The sequence below is a fragment of the Leptinotarsa decemlineata genome, unplaced genomic scaffold (assembly GCF_025532065.1).
Source record: "Leptinotarsa decemlineata unplaced genomic scaffold, Ldec_3_MD MMD2_tig00000251_RagTag_RagTag, whole genome shotgun sequence".
Classification (NCBI taxonomy): domain Eukaryota; kingdom Metazoa; phylum Arthropoda; class Insecta; order Coleoptera; family Chrysomelidae; genus Leptinotarsa; species Leptinotarsa decemlineata.
In genome coordinates, this window is record NW_027412547.1 from 6,956,470 (window position 1) to 6,978,630 (window position 22,161).

At 36.2% G+C, this 22,161-nt stretch overlaps 2 protein-coding genes across 6 annotated transcripts in view; both read left to right on the forward strand.

Annotated features, from left to right (window-relative positions):
* Window positions 1-22,161, forward strand: part of LOC111513297 (uncharacterized) — a 472,097-nt gene that overhangs the window by 45,701 nt on the left and 404,235 nt on the right. The gene's annotated exons all lie outside the window — the stretch shown is intronic.
* On the forward strand, window positions 1,938-3,874 carry LOC141481661 (uncharacterized). The gene is made up of 2 exons (XM_074173605.1): window positions 1,938-2,134; window positions 2,198-3,874. The coding sequence occupies exons 1-2, from the start codon at window positions 1,983-1,985 to the stop codon at window positions 2,907-2,909; spliced, it is 864 nt and encodes a 287-aa protein (XP_074029706.1). The 5' UTR covers window positions 1,938-1,982; the 3' UTR covers window positions 2,910-3,874.

Consider the following 22,161-nt stretch of genomic DNA (forward strand, 5'->3'; position numbering starts at 1 on the left):
AATTCAATATTCCAGTAACAAGTTCAGTCTTGGGTAACTTCAAAGATGAATTTCCAAATGATCCAATCATGAGTTTTTATGGTACAGGTGCTAAAGCATATTATGTGAAATCTGTTGATGGTGAATTTAAGAAAGCCAAAGGGGTTAAACGATCTGTAATAAAGAATGAATTGACATGCGAAGATTATCAAAAAATCGTCGAACAAGGTGGTATGATATTCAGAAAGATGAATTCATTTAGAAGCGTGTTACATGATATGTATACTGAATTAAAAAATAAAGTTGCATTATCATATCACGATGATAAACGATTTATCATTCCGAATACTACCCACACTCTTCCTTGGGGTCATAATGATATTGAATTTTATGAAAACGATCCAAATGAGAACATTCGTTGGATAAGTAATATTATTCAACAATCACAATCTCAGGAGACTCCATTGGATCAATTGATTAATTTATTATCTGCCGAGATCAATGATTGAAATATCATTCAATATCTTCAAAACCGGAAAATTCAATATTGATATTTATGTAGCCATTTATAATTAATAATATATGATAGAAGTAATGTGATATTAATGTATTATGTATGTATGTATATGTATTACTGTAATGAATATAAAATGATTAAAATTTTATTTGTATTATTTCTATTTCCCTAATCAATTACTGCAATATATAGTATAATGTAAATGACAGAAATATCAGTTTGAAGAGAATCATCGTAGAGTGCACAATGTCTAAAACAATCGATAAGTTTGGTAAAAAAGAAAATGGGGTGGTAATGTCATTCGAGGTCCTCCTGGGAATGGTTTTAAATTAACAAAAGATGGTCATTATGACATGCAAAGGAAAATATTGAAAAATACAAGTGAACCAATTGACAAGAGTGATTGTGTAACTGTATCATATCTTGAGGGGGAAATTAATGGAGCAAAGGAAGTTATACTTCTAGCCCTACAAGCTGCAATACAATCCACAATAGGCAATATTGCTCGGGACGCCCGGCAAGCATTTAACGATAAAATTGCAGAGGCTCGGATAACTTTCACTCGTAAATTTGACAAACTTACAAGTGATGTAGACATAAAAATGTCTGACATAACAGCGTCTACAAATAAAAAATTTGATGCTATGTCAAACATAACAGGGACTACAATGAAAAAGTATGATGTACTGGAACAGAGAGTTGAAGTATTGGAGAAAAACCATAAAGAAGTTTTGGAGAGAAACTATAAAGTCAGGCCATCATCATCAGGTGGACTGGGATATCCAGGACTGAACATTAATCCAAATCATAGAATAATACAACCAAAACCAAAACCAACTGATGATGTATTAATGGAACCAACATGGTGAATGTATTCCCTCGTTAGGTTAGGTTAATAGCTACGTTAGGTTAGCTGCATACTTACGTTAGGTTAGGTGTTAGGTTAGTATTCCCTCGTTAGGTTAGGTTAATAGTTACTGTAGGTTAGGTTAGGTTAGGTTAGGTTAGGTTAGGTTAGGTTAGGTTAGGTTAGGTGTTCGGTTGCATAGCGGTAGGTTAGCGTACTAGGTTAGGTTACGTTAATACATACGATAGGTTAGGTGTTCGGTTGCATAGCGGTAGGTTAGCGTACTAGGTTAGGTTACGTTAATACGTTAATACGTTAGGTTAGGTGTTCGGTTGCATATTATGTTACGAACGCGCGCGCGAAGAGGGCGTAGATGTCTCTCCAGATGTCCCGCCTACCTGGGGCCGGAGGCCCCACCCACCTGGGCGGAGCCCAGGCAGTGGGCGGGGCCCGTTAGGGCCACGCCCCCCCCCCCCCCCCCCCCCCCCCCCCCCCCCCCCCCCCCCGCGCACCAACTTTTCGGATACCCCGCCCCTTTCCGAAGCCCCGCCCCCTTTCCGAAGCCCCGCCCCTCCCCTCCCCGAAGCCCCCCCCCCGACTCCCAACATTTGCGCATGTACACCCCTACCCTCATCGCGCATGTGCGCTCCCACCATTTTCCCACCGCTCACGCATCGAAGTCGATACCCTCCGGAGAGCACTCCACAACATTCAGTTCGAGAAGTCATCTCATCGAGAGCAGTCCACTCCACAACAAGGCAGTACGTTCCAACGACCAACTTGATATTTGAGTAAGTAAATTAGGAATGTTATTTTTTATATCAACTAACTTTGTATTATTTCTTCTTTTTCAGAATGGCAACCAATACACAGGAGGTGAATAATGCTGTGGCGTCTATTCTGCCGGTGTCCGCTGACCAGGAGGAGGCAGCATCTTCGAGAGCGGTGACGGTTGACCAGCCAACCACTTCGCGTTCGCGAGTTAGGTGCAGATCTTCTAGCCCTGACTTATTCGAGGAGGAGGAGGAAGTCAGGGCTGTGAAGAAGGTTTGCCAACGACCTGCAGCAAAGGTTGGTCCTATTTCAAAGTACCGAGCTACTTGCAATAGGACTAATCCTTATGCAGGTAGTTTTTCGACCTCTCGTAAGAGGGCCTCCACACCAGCAGCAGCACCAGCAGCAGTGGAAATTCCGAGGAGTCCTTCTCCGGAGTTGGTGATATTGTCGCCGTTGGTGACGCGACTACCACCGCTGCCAGCGACACCGGCGGATCCTGAGGTGTTGGTGCCACAGCCTATCGGAGAGGTTAGTGAAAAGATGAGTGTTTTTCTGCAGAGATGCAAGAAAGCAGAACGAGCTGCCCGATCTAGCGAGGCCGAGTTGGTTACCATGAAGCGACAAATGGCTGAAATGGATAACCGACGGAGGGAACTCCAAAAGGAAATGGCCGAAATAGATCGGAATTATGCATCTCTGCAGGAAAGGTGTAAAGCAAAGACCTCTTCGATAGAGCTGTACAAAAAAGTAGTGACAGTTATGGACACTCTTTTTGTAGATGAAGTGTAAATGTAAGATTAGTTTTAGGTTAGTTAGGAGTATTTAATTATGGTAGTTTTAAGTTTATATTTGTTAAGTTTATATTGAATAAAGGAAAAGGAAGTGAAATAAAGGGTGTACACTGTTTTTTGGTTTGGTACACATTGAACAATGCGATGGTTGGAGCATTTTTCTTCACTTCCTCTTATTATCATTATTATTTTTTTATTTCAATTCCAAGTTCTTCTAGACAAATACCTCACATCAATTTTTGTGTTCTCTAATCACTTGTAAATAATTTCATGTGAAGAAAATTTAAAAAATAAAAAAATAGACATGTTTCATAGTGAAATCGACAAGTATATTTCATTTGTATTTTATCCATTCAAGTATCTCTTTCATTGAATATGTCTTATGTCACTTTGCAATTTACCCCTACTCATTGAATATGTCTTATGTCACACTACAATTTACCCCTACTCAATGTTCCACTCCTCTCCCACTCCCTCTCGAAAGTATAAAAGTAGAAATCATCTGATGAAACATTCAGTTGATCAGCTAGCATCGAGATGGAACCCGATTCAACCTCCGAACCCTATAGCTGCCCGGATCAGGGGTACAACTTCAATTACTGGGATAACAGCCAGGTACAGGTTGTCTCTTCCACCACGGAACCCCACAGTCCGCCATACGAATACCGGGATCACGACATCAGGATGCAAGTTCAGCATGTCACTGGCAGTGACGAAGGACACTTGGATGACTCGGAATATCCAGATCCTGACGGATGGTGGGACCCTGCTTATGATGACATTGTCCCAATGAGTAGCGACGACGACGATGATGACGACGACGACTCTGGTGATGATGCTGATGACGAGCTTGACGTTAGACGTCCTCCACCATCCCCTATCCTCATCGAGGATAGTCCTCCGCCATCCCCAATCCTAATCGATGATGATGTCCTCAATTCCGATGATGACATATAATCATCTACTCGTCCATCATTTCCTTTCCTTTCCTTCCACGGAGTACACACTTTTTGGTTGGTGTACACGAGGCACTGCGAGGCTGGGGCAGTGTCTTCCTCCCTTCCTCTCCCTCTTATTAGTTTTTTTTTCCATAATAATCACTAGAATTTCTCCTAATAATCGCTCAGAGTTTCATTCTTGATGTTTTCGAATCTCAAACACTGTTCTACATTTCACCCCCTCCATTTCATTTCTTCCAATATAAATATAGCAACAATCCCAGTTCTATATCATTCTTCCACAATGTCGAGTACAGGACCCATCCAAGTACATGAAATAGATTCAACGTCTGATCATTTGAGTACAACCTTCGCTCAATTTCTGCAGCGAATCTATGATCTTCCTGATGATTTCGCAGAACGAGTGGAACAAGGTATTCAGGACGACATAGATGCTGTTGACGATAATAATGCGGATGATGTGATTAGTATATCATCTGATTCAGCTGATTATGACGACGACGACATCATGAGTATATCATCTGATTCAGATGACTACTATGAGGATGATATCATTAGTATATCATCTGATTCAGATGACGATACCATAATTATTGTTTCTGATGATGAGGAGCGTTAGTCCATATCATTGCATGGATTAATAAAAAAATAACAGCCCTTTTCAGGGCTACAATTAAAGACTGAAACAATAAAAAAAATAGCTCTTTTCAGAGCTACCATTATACTTTCAAACAGAAACAGATTCATACCATTGTTAACATTATGTTAACATTATAATCTCAAACGAAATATATGTATGTGAAAGTATTCATCATTATATGCATATGAATGATTGACAAATGCCAACTTCAACTTTCATTTAAAGTAGTACTCATCATATGCATAGATATTCAATGACTATCAAATTCCAAATTTCGACTTTTCAGTCAAAGTAGTAATTTATTTGTCATATAATGTATAGATATTCAAAGACTAACAAATTTCCAACTTAGACTTTTATTAATCAAAGTATTCATTTGTCACATAATCTATGAATACTAATACAACTAACTACTGTTTGTGTGAATAATGTAGCCCTGAAAAGGGCTGTTGTTTTTTTTTTGACCAGTAGGTCCACGGTTATTGTGCCACAGGTTGGACATTATTACATATAATACATGTAGATACTCGGGTGAAGTTTGTTAGTGGCCTCTCGCAAGCTTCACACCAATTCTGTCCCATTTCCATAATTGAGACAGTGTTGTGGGTGTTGACATGGGCATACCACCCTCCATTATTGTTTCTATGCGAATAAAACCGAAAGCAGCACCAACATAGTTTTTTGTTCTCTCCATCTATTGTGCTGATCAATACGTATGCATCCAATGCACAATACAAATCCAAGGGATCTTCCAGTGTCTCACTGACATTGAGTGTTCGCATACCGATCCTCATAGCACCATCACCTTCAGTTGTGTCAGCTTCTATCCCTTCATCATCTCCTTCTTCATCCATGACCCTCTCAAACTCCATCACGTCATCATCTTCGTCGCTTTGGTTGGCCTCGTTTTCAACTTCGTCTATCTCATCTTCATCGACTCCAACATCTTCTGCTTCAACTATTACTTCCTCTAGCGGAACATTGACATCCTCATCATCTGATTCGTCTATCCAATTGTTTTCATCAACAGCAGCTATTCTATTTAATGCAGCATTTATTTTTGCAGAATTCATCTTGTTGTTGTTTGCTCACAGTTGTAGAGAGTGAATGAATGAACTCTAGGTTTGCAAGTCAACTTATATAGGAGGTGATGCGACTCCCACTTGACTCGTTTAGAGTGGAATAGTAGGAGAAGTTATCCCACTATACTTCCACATGATGTTGATTTGTATAAATAGAGATCGTAGGTATAGGAGAGAGCATTCAGAGTTTCTGTAAGTCATCTCTTTATATTTCTAATCGAATTAGTAAAATGCCGTTTCCAAAAGAGTGGAATGAAAAACCAAAAGTGTGTGTCTACCCAATGATGATTGCAGGGGCTATTGTGTGCTACTTTTGTCAAATAAGTAGACCTAAGGATTCAATCAATCCATGTACTGGTATGTGTAGTGATTGCGTGTTGCGGATTCAACTATCGCCTCCTTCTCATCCACCGAAGCGAACAAAATCGGATTATCGTCAACAACAGTTACAGTGTCTGAAGTGTTCCGAACCTATAATATTTAACAATATAGGTATCTGTAGAAATATTTGTGGTATCTGTGCTGCCGTTCCAACTCCACTGCAACGTTGTTTGCGTTGTGATACATATTCCATGAATTGTTGGAATCATGTATGCAATGCATGTAGAAGTACTTGGGATCTGTGTGAGAAGGTTGGTCAACTCTACCCCAATAGGAGAATCCATTTTTTCAATGTTGGTGTTTGACGCACGAGCAACAACTATTGAGGAATAGAGTCAAAGAACGTTCCACATCCACAGAGACATATTAACATTTTTCATTTTTTATTATCGTTATTGTCCTCTATTATTAATAAATATATATATATATTTGAATTTATTTGTATTATTTTCTAACATTTAAAAATACATGCATGCAACACAAAGTTTTCCTCTTAAATGACAAAGATTGTTACATGCGTGAATAGTTTAGTGAGAGAGCGCATGTGCCAGTTGATGAAAGAGCGCATGCGCTAGTTTATTTTCTTCTATAAATGGTGAGGTCTCAGTAACATCATCACCTTTCCTATCCACATTCTATTGCTATCACATATCATTCCTCAGACCTTAATAATCATGAGCTCTATGCCGCTATTGATTGCTGAAGATGGTTCACCACTTGTTGATATCGATCAGACTGATTTTGAAAATATTCCAGTATTACATTTATCGAGTCAAGATTCGATAAATGATTTTGATATTAACGACTTCGTTAACTTTGCAGATGTGCCAGAACCAAATGAGCAAATTATTATTGAAAATCCGATCGTTTCGCAATTATCATCACTCAAACACTCTTCATCTACCCTTCCTCTTGGTGTTGATAAGAAATCTAGAACAATCAAGAGGAAGGTTACTAAGGCATCTTCATCGATTGTCACTGACTTTAAAGAAAAGAAAGAATCCAAAAGTGTTGTGCGACAGAAAAAACCCGCAACGAAAAGTGACAGATCGAAGAGGAAGCCAAAAGGTACTCCTAAAGAAATGAAGAGTGATTTGAAAGCTGAACCGCTATCTTCTTTCAGCCCCCTCCATCGGTTTGGGGAAATGAAAAGGAAAGCAAAATGCCGTCTTGTAAAGGCACAGATGACTATTGCTGAACTTGAAAAGAGTGAGCGAGCTATTAATGCTAATAATGAAACTCTTGAAGCATTAGATGCCAAGATTGCATTAGCGAAGGTTGAATTGGCTAGAATGTCTAAAGATGCTGATGAACTCCGTTCAAAAATTGGTAAAGATAAGCAATTCCATCAACGTTCGAGAATGCAAGCTCAGGCTGAGCTTGAGGAGTCGACTAAGCTTTATGAGACAGCATTATCAGTGAGAGATAATTGGCAAAAAGAGTTGGATACTGCATTTCAAAGTGACGGCGATTAGTTTTGGGAATGATAATGTGTTTTCAATATCGTGAGTTGAAAAATATAAGCGGGAATGGAGTATACAATTAATTTGGTTTGGTATACACAGAACATTGCGAATGGCTGGGGCAATGTTTACCGCTGCAATATTTTTCAGTTCACATACTTATAATTGAAATGAAAACAATAATGAACTTTAATATTACTTTATTCATAAAAGTCACTATTATATACATTTAAACCATATTTGATTCATCAATCCAAGAATTTTGTTCGCTAGGAAGGCCTAACCACTTTACATATACTTTATTTTTTCTTCTCTTCAACACCTTCTCAATCAGATATACGTCAGGATTCTCGGTTCGTAATAACTCTTCTTCGTAAAAACATCCTCTAATCGGCTGTTCATTCATATCTTCAAGATTATAAGTCGTTGGGATGGTTTTATTAATTTTAACAATCTTGAATAGCTCCGTGGTAAAATTCGCAGTGTAAGACTTTTCAAAAATATGTTTGTATTTACTTATACGTACAATATCATTTAATTGGAATTTGGGTTTACTTTGTCTTCCTCCAATTCCATTGATACCCTTGAATTTTAATTTTGTTGTTGAATCAACATTGATGGGTGCCATACCTATTGTACGATGAACTTTATTATTATATCTACTAGTTATAATTGGAAGAATATCAAGCCATTTGTGGTGACCTCTCATCGAAAATTCCTTGTAGAGCCATGCCTTTATTGTACGAATCACTCTTTCTGCTATAGCTGCCTTCTTTGTGCTAAATGTTGAATAATGATTGATATTATATTCTCGCATGAGAGATGAGAAGCTTTTATTGAAAAATTCTTTCCCTTGATCGCTTTGTATGTGTTTGGGGGAGTATTTGGCTTCTTTCAGTACATGTTTCATTGCATTAGTTACTGTACTACCTGTTTTATCTTTAACTGCTACAGTCCACAGATATTTGGAGTAACAATCTATCACTACAAGTATATATCGGTATCCTTCATTACTTTTTGCATAAGGTTGCAGTTCAGCTAAATCTATTTGCCATAGATCTGCAAAACCTTTGATGGTGGTTATTCTTCTACGAAAATTACGTCTTGCAGGTTTATGTAATTCATTAACAACTTGTCGTTTGACATCACTTATTTCATTAGTCATTCTATTTCAATATGATTAAAGAGAAAAGGTGATAATGTTACTGCATTGAATGATGATGTGACAGTGATCATTACATGTGAATATGTTAATATATTATACCTTCTTCACGTAATTCTTCAATTATTGAAATTATTTCATTATCATGTCCGGTATGTCCGGCTGACTTTGAAGCTACCAATAGTCGTAGGCGAGCAACTAACTCTTTCGGTGAATTCCAGTACACATAATTCACAGGTTTAGAATTATATATTTTCTCCATTTTCACTCGTTTGAGTGCTCCACCAATTTTACTTCTACTTCTTATTGGATATTGTCGTGAGTCTAATAGAGGTTTGATAACTTCACGAAATTTTTTAGAATTTGTATTTTTAAAACCATTCTTCAGATGATATTGTTTATATGGAGCATTCGTTATTTTCAATATTTTGGAATATACTTGACGAGTTTCTTCATTATCAACATCTTGTGGATTCTTCAAAAAAATCATATCATACAATTCTGGACTACCTGCGCATTCATATTTTTTCACTTTATTAGCATCCCAAAATGAAATGTTTCCATCTTTGAAATTTACCACTAGACTTCCCATTTTCAGCTTTTGTGTAATTGGATCCATACGTACGCCAAATGTTCCATCATATGCTGGATTTCTAGATTTTATATTATTCAAATGTTTCATCAAAACATCTTCACCACTTTCATTCATAACAGGTGAGATGTCAGGATCCGAGGAATCGATGTGGGACGATGATGGTGTTTCGAATAGAGTTGTTCTCATATCGTCTTGAAGTGTGCTCGTGTCACTATTCACAGATGATACACTACCAAAAGATTGTTTTCTTCCTATTGGAGTACTCATGGGATAATTTGAAGTAGATTGAACAGTTCCATGATTTGGTGATAACACTGGTGATTTAGAAGTAGCGTTTGATGATAAAACATTCAATGGTTTCATTATGGGCTCATACAATCTTTCAAGTGTCGTACGATTTTCAATATTATCATTCTTGATAGAGTTGAATTTCTGCCTGACAGCTTCTGTTGTCTCTACTAGTTGACGTTTCAAATTTATTTCATTGTTTTTATTTTCAGGATCTTTTTTTGTATTCATAATGCCCTTTTTTTTGAATTAAAGCTTAATTCGTTGGTGAAGTGACCACTACAATATTCAGTGATCGAATAAGTTCCAAAAACAAGATCATGGGTATATAAAACTATCGAATCCTTTGCGATATCTACCTTCATCTATTTTTCTATCCTTATCAATGACTAGAAATCCATATTGGTCCTCCCAGCATTTAACACACATCAATTGGAATTGTTTGAATGTTACATCGGGTGAAACATGATCTGAATAAATGTGATGTAAATTCGTCTCATCTTGTTTGAACATTATAATGAAATTGGTATTGTCACGCACTAACTGTTTGGGTACCCGTGAATATGTCTGTGCTAGATAAAAACAATCAACATCCTTATGACGTCCCATACAGAAATATGATCTAATAATATCTTGCTTTTCACATATTACATCATCGAAAATGAAAACAGAATTAGGCTTAGCGTCGGAGGGTTCCACTATTTCTGCATTATTGCTGAATGTATAAAAACCTAATCCTTTTATAGGTTCCAAAACACTTCGCAAGTACTGATATTTAGGTTGATTGAGTGATTTCGAATAGAGATACACATTTCTAAATCTCAGTCCTTGTGGATGTGTTAATAGTGATATCATTGCATTCGTCTTTCCACAATTTGAAGGTCCTATAATGAGTCCTCGAACTGATGATGGAAGTAGTGGACCATGTCTGAATACCCTTTGTCCATTCAATCCACAACCAAATTTCTCATCTAGATTATCTACAGCAAACTTTTCTTTCTGTTTTACAATGCGCATCGTGCCGTGGTTGGAGACTATATAAATGTTATTAGCTTATTCATTTCAATGTGTACCATCAAACGATACGGACGTATTGAAAGTGATCGTAAAATTAAAAGAGGTTGTGGTTTTGTTAATGATTTAATAAACAAACTTCCTTTCGAATTACATCTACCGGAGGTTATCAATACTGTGGACCGGGTACAAAATTGAAACAACGTTTAGCTCGTAACGACCCTGGAATCAATAAATTAGATATTGAATGCAAAAAACACGATATTCAATATTCTAAGCATCCATCCGATCTTGCAGCAAGACATTTAGCCGACAAAGAACTTGAATACAGCGCTTGGGATAGGGTTAAATCGAAGGACGCGAGTATTGGGGAAAGAGCAGCTGCATTACTTGTCACCAACATTATGAAAGCGAAAAGACATATGGGCATGGGTTGTAGTACCAATAAGAAAAAATGTAAGAGGAAACAAACGAAGAAAAATAAAATTAAAAAAGTTGCATTTGGTGCTGGGATAGTCCATAAAGTGCGAAATGTATTGAAGAAAGCTGGTGGGAATCAATTTGTGACGAATAATAGCAAAAAAGCTATCACTGTGGCATTGCAGGCGGCACGTAAATACCTTAAAGCTGCCGGTGGAAAGAAGAAAATCCGCACACCACGCATAATTCCTGTTCCCAAGATCGGTGGACTTTTACCATTGATACCAATTTTTGCTGGACTATCCGCACTAGGAAGTTTGGCGGGAGCTGCTGCTGGTATTACCAAGGCCGTGAATTCGGCAAAAGCCAGCAGAGCGGCTTTAATGGAAGCCAATCGTCACAATAAAACCATGGAGGCTGTAGCATTAGGCAAACGCGGAAGTGGAATATATCTCAAACCATACCGTAAAGGTTTAGGACTATATTTAAAACCATACAAAGCCACAAACAAAACAAAAAACTAATTGAACCCCTACCTCAGAGGCCTCTTACTGATCTCGATCTCAGTTATTATGCACAAAAAATGAAAATTCCACATTTTCGTGGTGTTTTTATGCGTGATAGATTACCATCTTCAGGTCCAAAACAAAACGAGACAGCTATTGTTAATTTAGATGGAATAAGTGGACCAGGAACACATTGGGTGGCATATAAAAAATGTGGGAAAGAAGTCACATATTTCGATAGTTTTGGAGATCTACCCCCACCATTGGAATTGACTCGATTCTTTCGAAAATGTTCGAATGTAAAAATCAAATATAACTATGATCGACAACAGAAATTTAATACAGTTCTCTGTGGTCACTTGTGCTTGCAGTTTCTCTCTAAATAATTTTCCAAATAAAAATGGATTCAACACCAAAACTGGATCGGGAGGCTATCAAGGGAATGGGGTTTTCACTTAGAATGTTTTCAAAATATGGTACCTTGAAAAAAATGGATAAAGTGATGCTTGCAAATATGCCTAAGGAAGTGATACTTGCATGTGTTGCACATGAGATTGCATATGTTTGGGAAAAGTTGCCTAAGCATCTGCAAGATGACATCGATATAATGAAACATAGATATTGTTATGAGCACCACCACCACGATCAAAATTCAGAATCGGATGTTAATGACGGTCCTATACCTCGGAAATCTATGTGTTGTATTTGTAATATAGAGGATGTGAATATTGGTATCAATAAAAATGATACTTATTACAATACAACACCTTCCAAAAAGTGTAAATTGTCTCAAATGTGCTGTTGCTGTGTACAATAATAAATTGAAATGTGTTTCAAAATATTCATCAGTCATGTCACGAAAGTTCGAGCTACAAGCTGTCGGGACAAGTGTCTTGAGTGCGGATTTTTTTCCACCAATTGAATTGGATAGGAACAGTCGTTATGGATTAGGACTTTTGGGATTCTATGGATGCAATACAATCAATAATATAACTGAAGCTAATAACTTAGTTAGTTTTAGAATCAGTAATGACAACTCATCGATACCCCAAAAGTTGACAATTGAAATTCCATGTGGTGCTTATGAAATAGAAGAGATCAATGCCGTCATACAGAAACATATCATGTTCAGATTGTTTCATGATAAAAAACCAAATGATGTCGTTGCAGATGATATTTTCTATCTACACGCCAATAATAATACATTCAAATGTGAAATGCGATCCAAATATGAAATTGATCTGACACATCCAAATTCAATAGCAGAAATGATGGGGTTCGCTCATGAAATATTTCCACCAAATCAGATACATGAATCATCATTACCAATAAACATTACAACTGTGAGACTTATCCGCTTAGATTGCAATATAATATCTGGTTCATATATAAATGGTGAAGAATCCCACATTCTTTTCTCATTCGATATTGATGTTGAACCTGGCTACAATCTTACTAAAGAACCACACAGTATTATATATATGCCTGTCAGTCCAGAAGGTCGTCAATTGATTCACAACATTACAGTGCGTATTTTGGATGAAAAAAATAACCTTATCGATTTTGGAAGTGAAGAAGAGATTTTCATTATTTTGGAATTGAAGAAAATCGAATAACTGTTGTTATGGGTTTCATTTATAATAGACAAAATCGCATTGAACAATCCCAAACGAGTTGCACTATCAAAAAGAAAGGTGTGCATAAAAAGAAGCTCATTCCACAAGTGTATGCTAAACAGTTAGCACATAACGCTCTGTCTGTGAGTGATCTTAAATTTTTGAAATCGATTGGATTGAAAGTGAGAAAATAACAATGGTGCTCGAAACAAACAATGAAAAGTTGAATATATTCAATGAACCAGTGCTCGATCATTCTCTCATAAGTTTACATGAGCACACATATAAGCCCTATGGATCACCGCTATTCAGGAATTCGGATGAAATCAGAATTGCAATCAATAATCAAGATGTTATACTAGATATTGCCGAGAGCTTCATTTACATAGAAGGTAAATTCACCCCCAAAGATGTAGCGAAAACATGCTATCTCTCGAATAATGCAATTGCATTTCTCTTTGACGAAATTCGTTATGAAATGGGAGGTGAACAAGTGGCTGTTGTTAGAAAACCTGGGATAACATCTACAATGAAAACCATGATATCATTTGGACAATCTCATGCTAACACATTATTGACATCTGGTTGGGGACTTTCACAATTGAAGCAAGATATCTTGGATACAAACAGTCATGTTTTTAGTGGAAAACTACCACTGAAATATTTGATGGGTTTTGCTGAAGATTACAACAAAAGTATCTTGAATGCCAAACAGGAATTGATTTTGATTATCGCTCGATCATTCAAAAACTCATATATAGGTGAGGTTGATGCTGATTTGGAAATAAATAAAATCGAATGGAAAATAAGGCATATTGTACCAGATGATAAACACAAGCTCAAACTTTTGAGTAGAATAAACAAAAGCGGTCTGAATGCCAAAATCAAGTTGGCGTATCGTATGTGGGACCTCTATGAACTACCATCATTACGTGGGACTTCTTCAGACATATGGGCCATCAAAACAACTAACGCATTGGAAACTCCTCGTTTTGTCATCATCGCATTCCAAAGTACTACCACATCTGAAGATAGAACACAAGATATTACAAAATTCACAACTGCTGATATCAATAGTATTCGAGTATACTTGAATTCTGAAGTTTATCCATATGAGCGTTGGAATTTGAATTTCGATAAAAAACTTGATGCTCCTGCTTATTATGCTTTTGAGAGTTTCCAGCGAAGTTATTATGATAAAGATATGAGTGAACCTCTGATGGACATTGGACAATTTAGAGAGAATCCACTATTCGTCATCGATTGTTCCCATCAACCGAATGCAACAAAATCATCAACTATTGATATAAAGATTGAGTTTGAGACGAGGAAGACCAAGTTTCCAGACAACACTAAAGTATATGCATTAATTTTGCATGATACAGTTTTAACATACAATGCATTGGATGGTTCAGTTCATAGCAGATATTGACACTTTTTTTTCACTCTATCATGTACTGTTTTATGATCTTTTTTTTTTTTTATTTGTAACTGACTTATATCATGTATTGTATTTTATATCATATTTATTGTTTTGTAATCATTTTCTATTGTATTTCATCAGATTTAAATAAATAAAACATGAAAATAATACAAAGTTTTTTATTTGACATTATTTATGATTCACAGGAACATACAGACTATCTAAAATAACTTCTTCCTCATAATCATCATTTTCGCGACCATCTTCAATTTCCTCTCGATTTTCATCATTCAATTCAAAGTGATGAATAATCCATTCTGGCAAGTATGGTTGGAGGCTATACAGGAATCTTCTTAGGTTCAGTTCAATCATAACCTCACAAAGTTGCCACAATTCCAATTCATTATCCAAAAATTTGTTGCAAACTTCTGCACCACTCCAATAGTTCTCAGCATCACGAAGGCATAATTCGATTTGTTTTTCATCATAGCATACACTCATATCATAAACGCTTGCATGTTCGGCTCCATCACCCAACACCTTCAATTTAGACGACAAATGTTGAACCGATGATTTGAGATCTACAATATCGACCCAATCTTGACTTGCGTACTGCATCCACATCTTTAAATGGTGGAACTGAAATCGAACAAAAAAAAAAACAATAAGCAACCTCCAATTTTTCAGTGATATAATACTCACATTCCCATTTTACTTGTAGTTACAAAGTGAGTGTATTCAACTAAGTTAGTAATGTTTATATTTCCATATAATTATCATCTAATATATGAATATTAATAAAACAATAAGAAATTCATTATAATTACTATTATTATTCAATCATATTGAATTTGACTAGAGTTATCGTTTTCACACCAAAAAAAACTTTGTAAGCTATGACCTAAAGAAATTCACTATAAATTATTACTATTATTCAATCATATTGAATTTGACTAGAGATCGCGTTTTCATGCCAGCAAAACTTTGTTGGCTCTGTCCTAAATACATCATCGTATATTTACCACCTGATGAGTTGATACAAGATATATCGTCATCACTGAATTGCAACGAAATACGTTTTGGTAGCCATGTTTTAAATAATTTATCATTGCTCACATCTTGCAAAGTTAATAAAATTGATTTACCAAATCGTGTAGAATAAGTTGACATATTTTTAATTATGTACACTTCATCAATTGGCAATGATGATAAGGCCTTTTGCTCTAGTATTTCAACCTCCTGTACAATCAAATTATTAATTTTATTCAAGTCTACTTTTGAAACGGACATGATGAAAATATATATGAAAATATAAACAATTTCCAACAGACAAATACACTCACCGTCTTCCTTCTATTACGAACTGAATAACACTCTACCAATTGCTAACTGCTGCAGATATATTCGTCTACTGATTTCATAGTGTGCCAGGCATTTCTTTTATATTAAACAGTGTGAGTCACCCCCACCATGAAACCGTGAAAGATTCACATTGCTAGTTGCTATCCACTAGAGATGCCTGACGTCACAGCCAAGCCCATCTCCCAACTTGATGCGATAACAGTTGCCGGTACGAGCAAGCAGTGGTCGTTGCGGTCTCGGAGAGGGTAGACGCTAGGCAAACAGTCCTCGGCTGCCGTTGTGTCACCATGGATAGCGGGGCTAGAGCGAACCTTCATCGCTTCAGGAGAGGTGAGGGCAGACCGATGAATACGCATTACTCTGCCACACGTCGTGGAGTGAACATGTCGCTCTCTAGCCGTTGAACGGTTATTGCTGTGACGTCACTCCACTACTAACTTGGTGCCCTAACACCGATGGAGCATTTATTACTTGGAGGATCTTCGAAGTATGCAGACGTATGTTTGTACATAGACAAACAAGCACATGATGAAACCCTGTACCGTGCATTCTCCTACACACACACATAAACACACAAAATCTCATATGAAAAAAAAATCTGAACGATCCATGCACCAGACACTTCAAGGTCACAACGCCTTGACTTCACTGCACAACAAAAAAAACTTCACCAAACAACAACCAATAAAAAAAGCAATTAATACGTCATAGTGGTGGGGGAGGCCGAGAATCAGCTGTAAACAACTACTGAAAATTTAATTATTGATCGAAAACCTACAGAAATTTCATTAAATTCAATGATGACGCATTACCACAGATCAGTTGGTATGACTTTTGATTAAATATGTACGATGTTTGATTATGTTTGATTATTAGTTATTCATATTTACATACTTGATGATGAAAAATATGACATGGTTATCGACAAAAGTTAATTGAAAATCATAGGAATATGTTATAATTATGAAGTGTATAAAATTTGTGATCGTGTTGGAAAAAAGTCAACGAAGTATTTTCATAAGCAATCTGGTATGATATTTCTTCGGAATATACTAATGAACAAAGGAGAAAATAAGTTTAATCTGAATATTTCATGAATAGGAATTGTTTGCATTTTTCCCAGATGTGGCGATAAAATGAAAGAAGACAATGTAAACTCACCTACCTACCTTATTTAGTTTTTTTACGCATACACTAATCAGCTCTCTAACACCTATGCAAATTGCAAAAATATTGGTCAAAAGACAAAAAGGAAGTAATTTTCGAAGAGAAGAAGAAAAAAGAAAGACAAAAAACACGAAAATTGAAAAACCCAACTCAAATATGTATGTGACCAGACATATTGGTGATTGACAGTTTAAGAAAAGATAGACAGCAAGGAAACGACAAACGAGCCTGATGATGCATTAAAGTTAAAAGAAGAAGTAAAAAAAGATTTCCTATACCTATTGAGACAGATAAAAGCAACCGAATATTCACCTCAGACTTGCAGTTCAAAGAGTCATCTTCAATAATAAACGTGGAAGGAGATGAACTAGACCAAGAGTACGACGAAATTCAATTCTATAGAGACTAGCTTATCAAGTACCGATCTAAATGTGAATTTCGCATCATTGATCCCGTGAAGATGAACTGAGTCGTTCCAATTATTCGACAGGATTACCTAAAATCGACTGGAAAGATTTTATGGAAACGTTAAGAACTGGATTAGGTTTTTGGGACTATTTAGAAAGCTTTAGAAGGATATAGACTTAGAAGATACGTTTCAGTACCTACTTCAAGCAACAGAAAGTGGTTCAGCTGAAGAAAGTTGATTGAGTATCATCCACCATCTGGACCAAACTACGAAAAGACAATCGACCAATTAAAGAACCGTTTTGCAAGAGATGAATTCCTGATCGAGGCTTGAGTAAGGAAGTCACTAAATCCTGTAGTCAAACAAACGACTTCAAGAAGTAAAGCAGGTATGCCTTCATTCACTCTTTATGACAAACTAAAAATTCAGTTCAGTTTGGGAGAGACATCGCAGTTCTGACCTAAAAAATTGAAAATGGGGTGATTCAAAAGTTTCAAAAAAATTAATTATTTGAATTTGTTGTTAGATATCCTGAAAACTAAAGTAGAATCGAAAGAGCATCTGAATCTTCCACAAAAGGGATTTGGAAAGGACAGAGAACATACTTGAAACAATAAAATATTTTGCTCATTTTGTGACATGTCATCACATGCAACTCAAGATTGTTTGAAGGATCAAAAACTTTCAGTTAACAAAAGAAGAGGTATAATAATGAGGAACAAAGGCTGTTTTTTTTGTCTGAAAACGAACCATACTAGCAAGAAATGTAAATCTTTCGTTAAATGTTTAATTTGCTCAAAAAAGCATTATCCACTTTTGTGTTCTAAATTACATGTGATTAAAGACGTCGTTCATACTGATGAGACTTTATTGCAAACCGTTATTGTCAAAATTGCCACAAATGAATACAGATTGGAACAGTTTTTTGTTAAATGGAATTGTTATTTTCGGTTAATCTTTTTAATATTTTTTTTCATGGATTTAAAATCAATTTATATTATGTAAGACAATGAAAGTTCGAACTGATGAAATACACCACGAAACAAATTTGAATTATGGTGGGGTATCAATCGATGCAGAAAATGCATCAATCCATGTATTTTCTGATGCTAGCAAATCAGCCTAAGCTACCAATGTATTTTTCAGAACCACATTAGAAAGAATAGTTTCTGTACACTTACTGCAAGCTGAGTCAATAAAAATTAAGAGCATTTTGAATGCTCCGCCAGCTCCTTGGTGGGGTGGATGGTAGGAGTAATGATGGAGATAATAAAAAGGCTATTGCGGCGGAATTTTGATAAATACTTTCTGGTATACCGAAGCAGAGAGATTGTTCACGTAATCGATTTGGGAAAGAGTATCTAGCAGAATTATTCCATACTGGTCAAAAACAGATAGGTTATCTGAAAGTAGGTGATATTGTTCTCATTGAAACAAAAGAGGCAAACTGAATTGCCTTCAGAGAACATTTCAAAACAATTTCAAGGAAGAAACGAGATCCATAGAGTAGCAAGAGTCAAATGGAAACATGGAGAACTGATTCGACCAATTTAGATATTATATTCTCTGGAAATTGATTCTGGACAGAAAAGTGAATGAAAGAAACTTCAGATGGTTGCAAAATTAAAAAAAAAAGAATTAAGAAAAGAAGGAGTGAGAGAAAGAAAATGATGGGCAGAGCTTCAAAGAGAAGAAAAAAAAAGGATAAAATAATGAGTAGAAAAGTCCAAAGTATATCTTTCAATTTCTCATTTATATAGTAAAATCCATGCCAAATATTACACTCTGTCATCACCCCTTGATAGATTTTTCCTACACACTGGCCACGAAAACATTTATCACATGTACAACTTACATTGATGAGAAACCACATCTGTTTGATTCAATTTTAAAAAACAATAATGTTTCATAAACACAAGCAGTTTTCATTTCCAACCTTAACGTTCATAAGGAATAATAATTGTGTATAAGAATCATGAAACCTCGAAAACAGAAATGAGGCAATATTTTCATGATTCGTAAATTACTTAGGAGCTAGTACGCCCCTGCACAGGATATCTTGTTTTTGTTTAAGTTTTGCGAGTGTTCAAAATTCATAATTGAAACAAGATTTGGGGTGATACGAATACACAGACTTTCTTCATCCGACCAAAATTTCAGCCAATTTAGCTGGAATGGAGTTTATTTTGTCTGTGTACTCGGTCATACCACCGAATATTAAACACTTTACCAGATTAAATGAACTTCGTTTCATTATCTTCACCAAATTACAGAACTTCTGGGATTTTGATAAACATAATATCACTTCAGGAATAATACTTTACTTTTAATGTTAATCTGAGTCATTCAAATATAAATATATAAATTCACTGAATACAATTCTTTGTTAGATCGAGATATTTTTGCACATGATAAAAAAATAACTTTTTCACCAAATATTCATTTATTGTTGTTGGCAGTGGCATACTTATATTATACGTCTAAGAACTAGGACACTCAGGCATCGCTTTTGAGTGTGTCAAACACCGATCAAGTCCCTGAAACAGATCTGAAGGTGCGAAAATCTTCGAAAAGAGATCGTCCGGGAAGAGAACCCAAGTATTGCTACAACAAAACAGGGATCGGCTCAGAACAATCACACTACTACTATTTCAGTATTTCGGACTTCAATTGTCAAAATGATTTAAATTGATTTGAAATACCGAAATGAATCTGTAAAAAATTAAAAAATAGATTAGCCAAAAAATAACAATTATATTAAGCAAAAACAACTGAAATTACAATGAAATAAAATACAAACAACAACAAAAAAATCAAAATGGAGAAGCAAGTCCACAACGTATTGCCATTCTTAGACGTATTGGTGAAGAGAACCAACATGAAATGGGAAACATCTGTGTATCGAAAACCCACTCACAAACAACAGTATCTAAACCAGGAATCCAACCACCATCAATCAATCAAGACGGAAACCATCAAGACAGAAACTATCAAGACTCTACTAGACCGTGCTTTCGGGCTCTGTAATACAAAAGAAGGTCTCGAAAAGGAACAGGCATCAACGAAATGGTTACTCCAAATTGATGGTAGAACAGGCTTTATCTAGAAGACAGCAAGAGCTCCACAATGAAGAGAAGCCGCCACAACCGGTACTTGTACTTCCCTACATCAGAGGATTGTCGGAAAGGATAAGAATGATTGGGTCCAAGTATAACATCAAAACCTGCTTCAGATCTGGAAACACTATCCGTAGCAGCCTCACAAAAACCAAGCCACCAAACCCAGACTGCAATGTCAAGAATTGCCTTTACCGGATACCTTGCGAGTGCGGAGAATAGTACATTGGTGAAACTAAGAAGCCATTGAAAGTTCGCATTGCCGATCATAAGAAAAACATACAGCGAGGAGAAACCAGCAAATCACAAATAGCCGTTCACTTTTGGACTCATCAACATAACTTCAAGTGGCCTCAAGCTGAAATCATCCATAAGGAAGCCGTACACATGCTGTCCAACAATGCATTCAGCCAAGCTAGCGTAGAGATACGCAACATATGGAAACCTCTAATCAAGCGGAACACGACCAACTTCTGCCAAACGGTCAGCTTCCGCTAAAACCGATGAAGCGGAGAGAGGAAAAAGGGAATAAGTGAAAGAACTCGAATGACCTATAAATAGTCAGATTTCGGAGGAATAAGTCCAGTTATTACCCAAAGACGATTGTGGATACTAAATCGAACCGTCGTGAAGTAACTTAGTTAATTTTCATCTCGTGTTGATAATTTGAATTTTTTTGATTTTTTGGTTGTTGTTTGTATTTTATTTCATTATAATTTCAGTTTTTTTGCTTCATATAATTCTTATTTTCCAGCTAATCTCTTTTTCAATATTTTACAAATTCTTTTCGATATTTCAAATCAATTTATATCATTTAGACAATGGAAGTTCGAACTAATGAAATGCACCAAGAAACATTGTCACCTACCTTAAAACAAACACTGCTACTTACTGGACACTGTCCAGTGACAGCTCATCATTGGCATCCTGAATCATTTCCATACGAATTTTACATGCATCCAGCAAGGGACCTGTACAAACTGGTGAAGAGCACAAAGTTATTGGAATGGGTGTCAGGGAAAAGACGGCAGGAAACCGCAACAAACCTATTAGGGGGCAGGATTTTCCTGGGTTTTGGGAGAAACGGACACGTCAGACGGAACTAGAAATAAAGTCATATGTTAGTTACTGTATCTACTTCATTTATATTGACTCATTTATATTGAGTCAGTTATATATGTTAATCAACATGCTCAGACCATATATCTGTGCTCAATTTTGAAAAATGACTTATCTCAAGCAAATGTTGAGGGCTTGTTAGATTGATAACTAGAAATTCATTTTGAATATAGGATGAAGAAAATTACTTTTGTCTGATTTCTACCAAGATTTTAATTTTTGACGTCCAGTTTTGGTTTGATTAACCATTTTCAAGTAAACTGACGCATTTTGACAAACAAGCTTCTATAACATATCAAAATTACTAACTATTGATCCAAAAAGACTAATTGTGGATTCCTTCAATTACCAATAGATCCTAAATTAGTTTTCAAAATTTACAAATTCAGAAGGAAAGAGCTGCATAATTCTAGTTGGTCATTGAGGGTTTTGAAACTGGGATTTTTATAATGTTTCCAACAAGTTAATCTCCCTTCCTTTATTGCAGGTATGAAAAATTTTCATGTTAAATTTATTTAGTGTGGTTTG

Excerpts from the sequence above, each read along its gene's own strand:
- LOC141481661 (XM_074173605.1), top strand. The coding sequence starts at position 1,983 with ATGTGCGCTCCCACCATTTTCCCACCGCTCACGCATCGAAGTCGATAC. Across the intron at positions 2,135-2,197 it reads ACGACCAACTTGATATTTGA|AATGGCAACCAATACACAGG; the intron begins GTAAGTAAATTA and ends CTTCTTTTTCAG.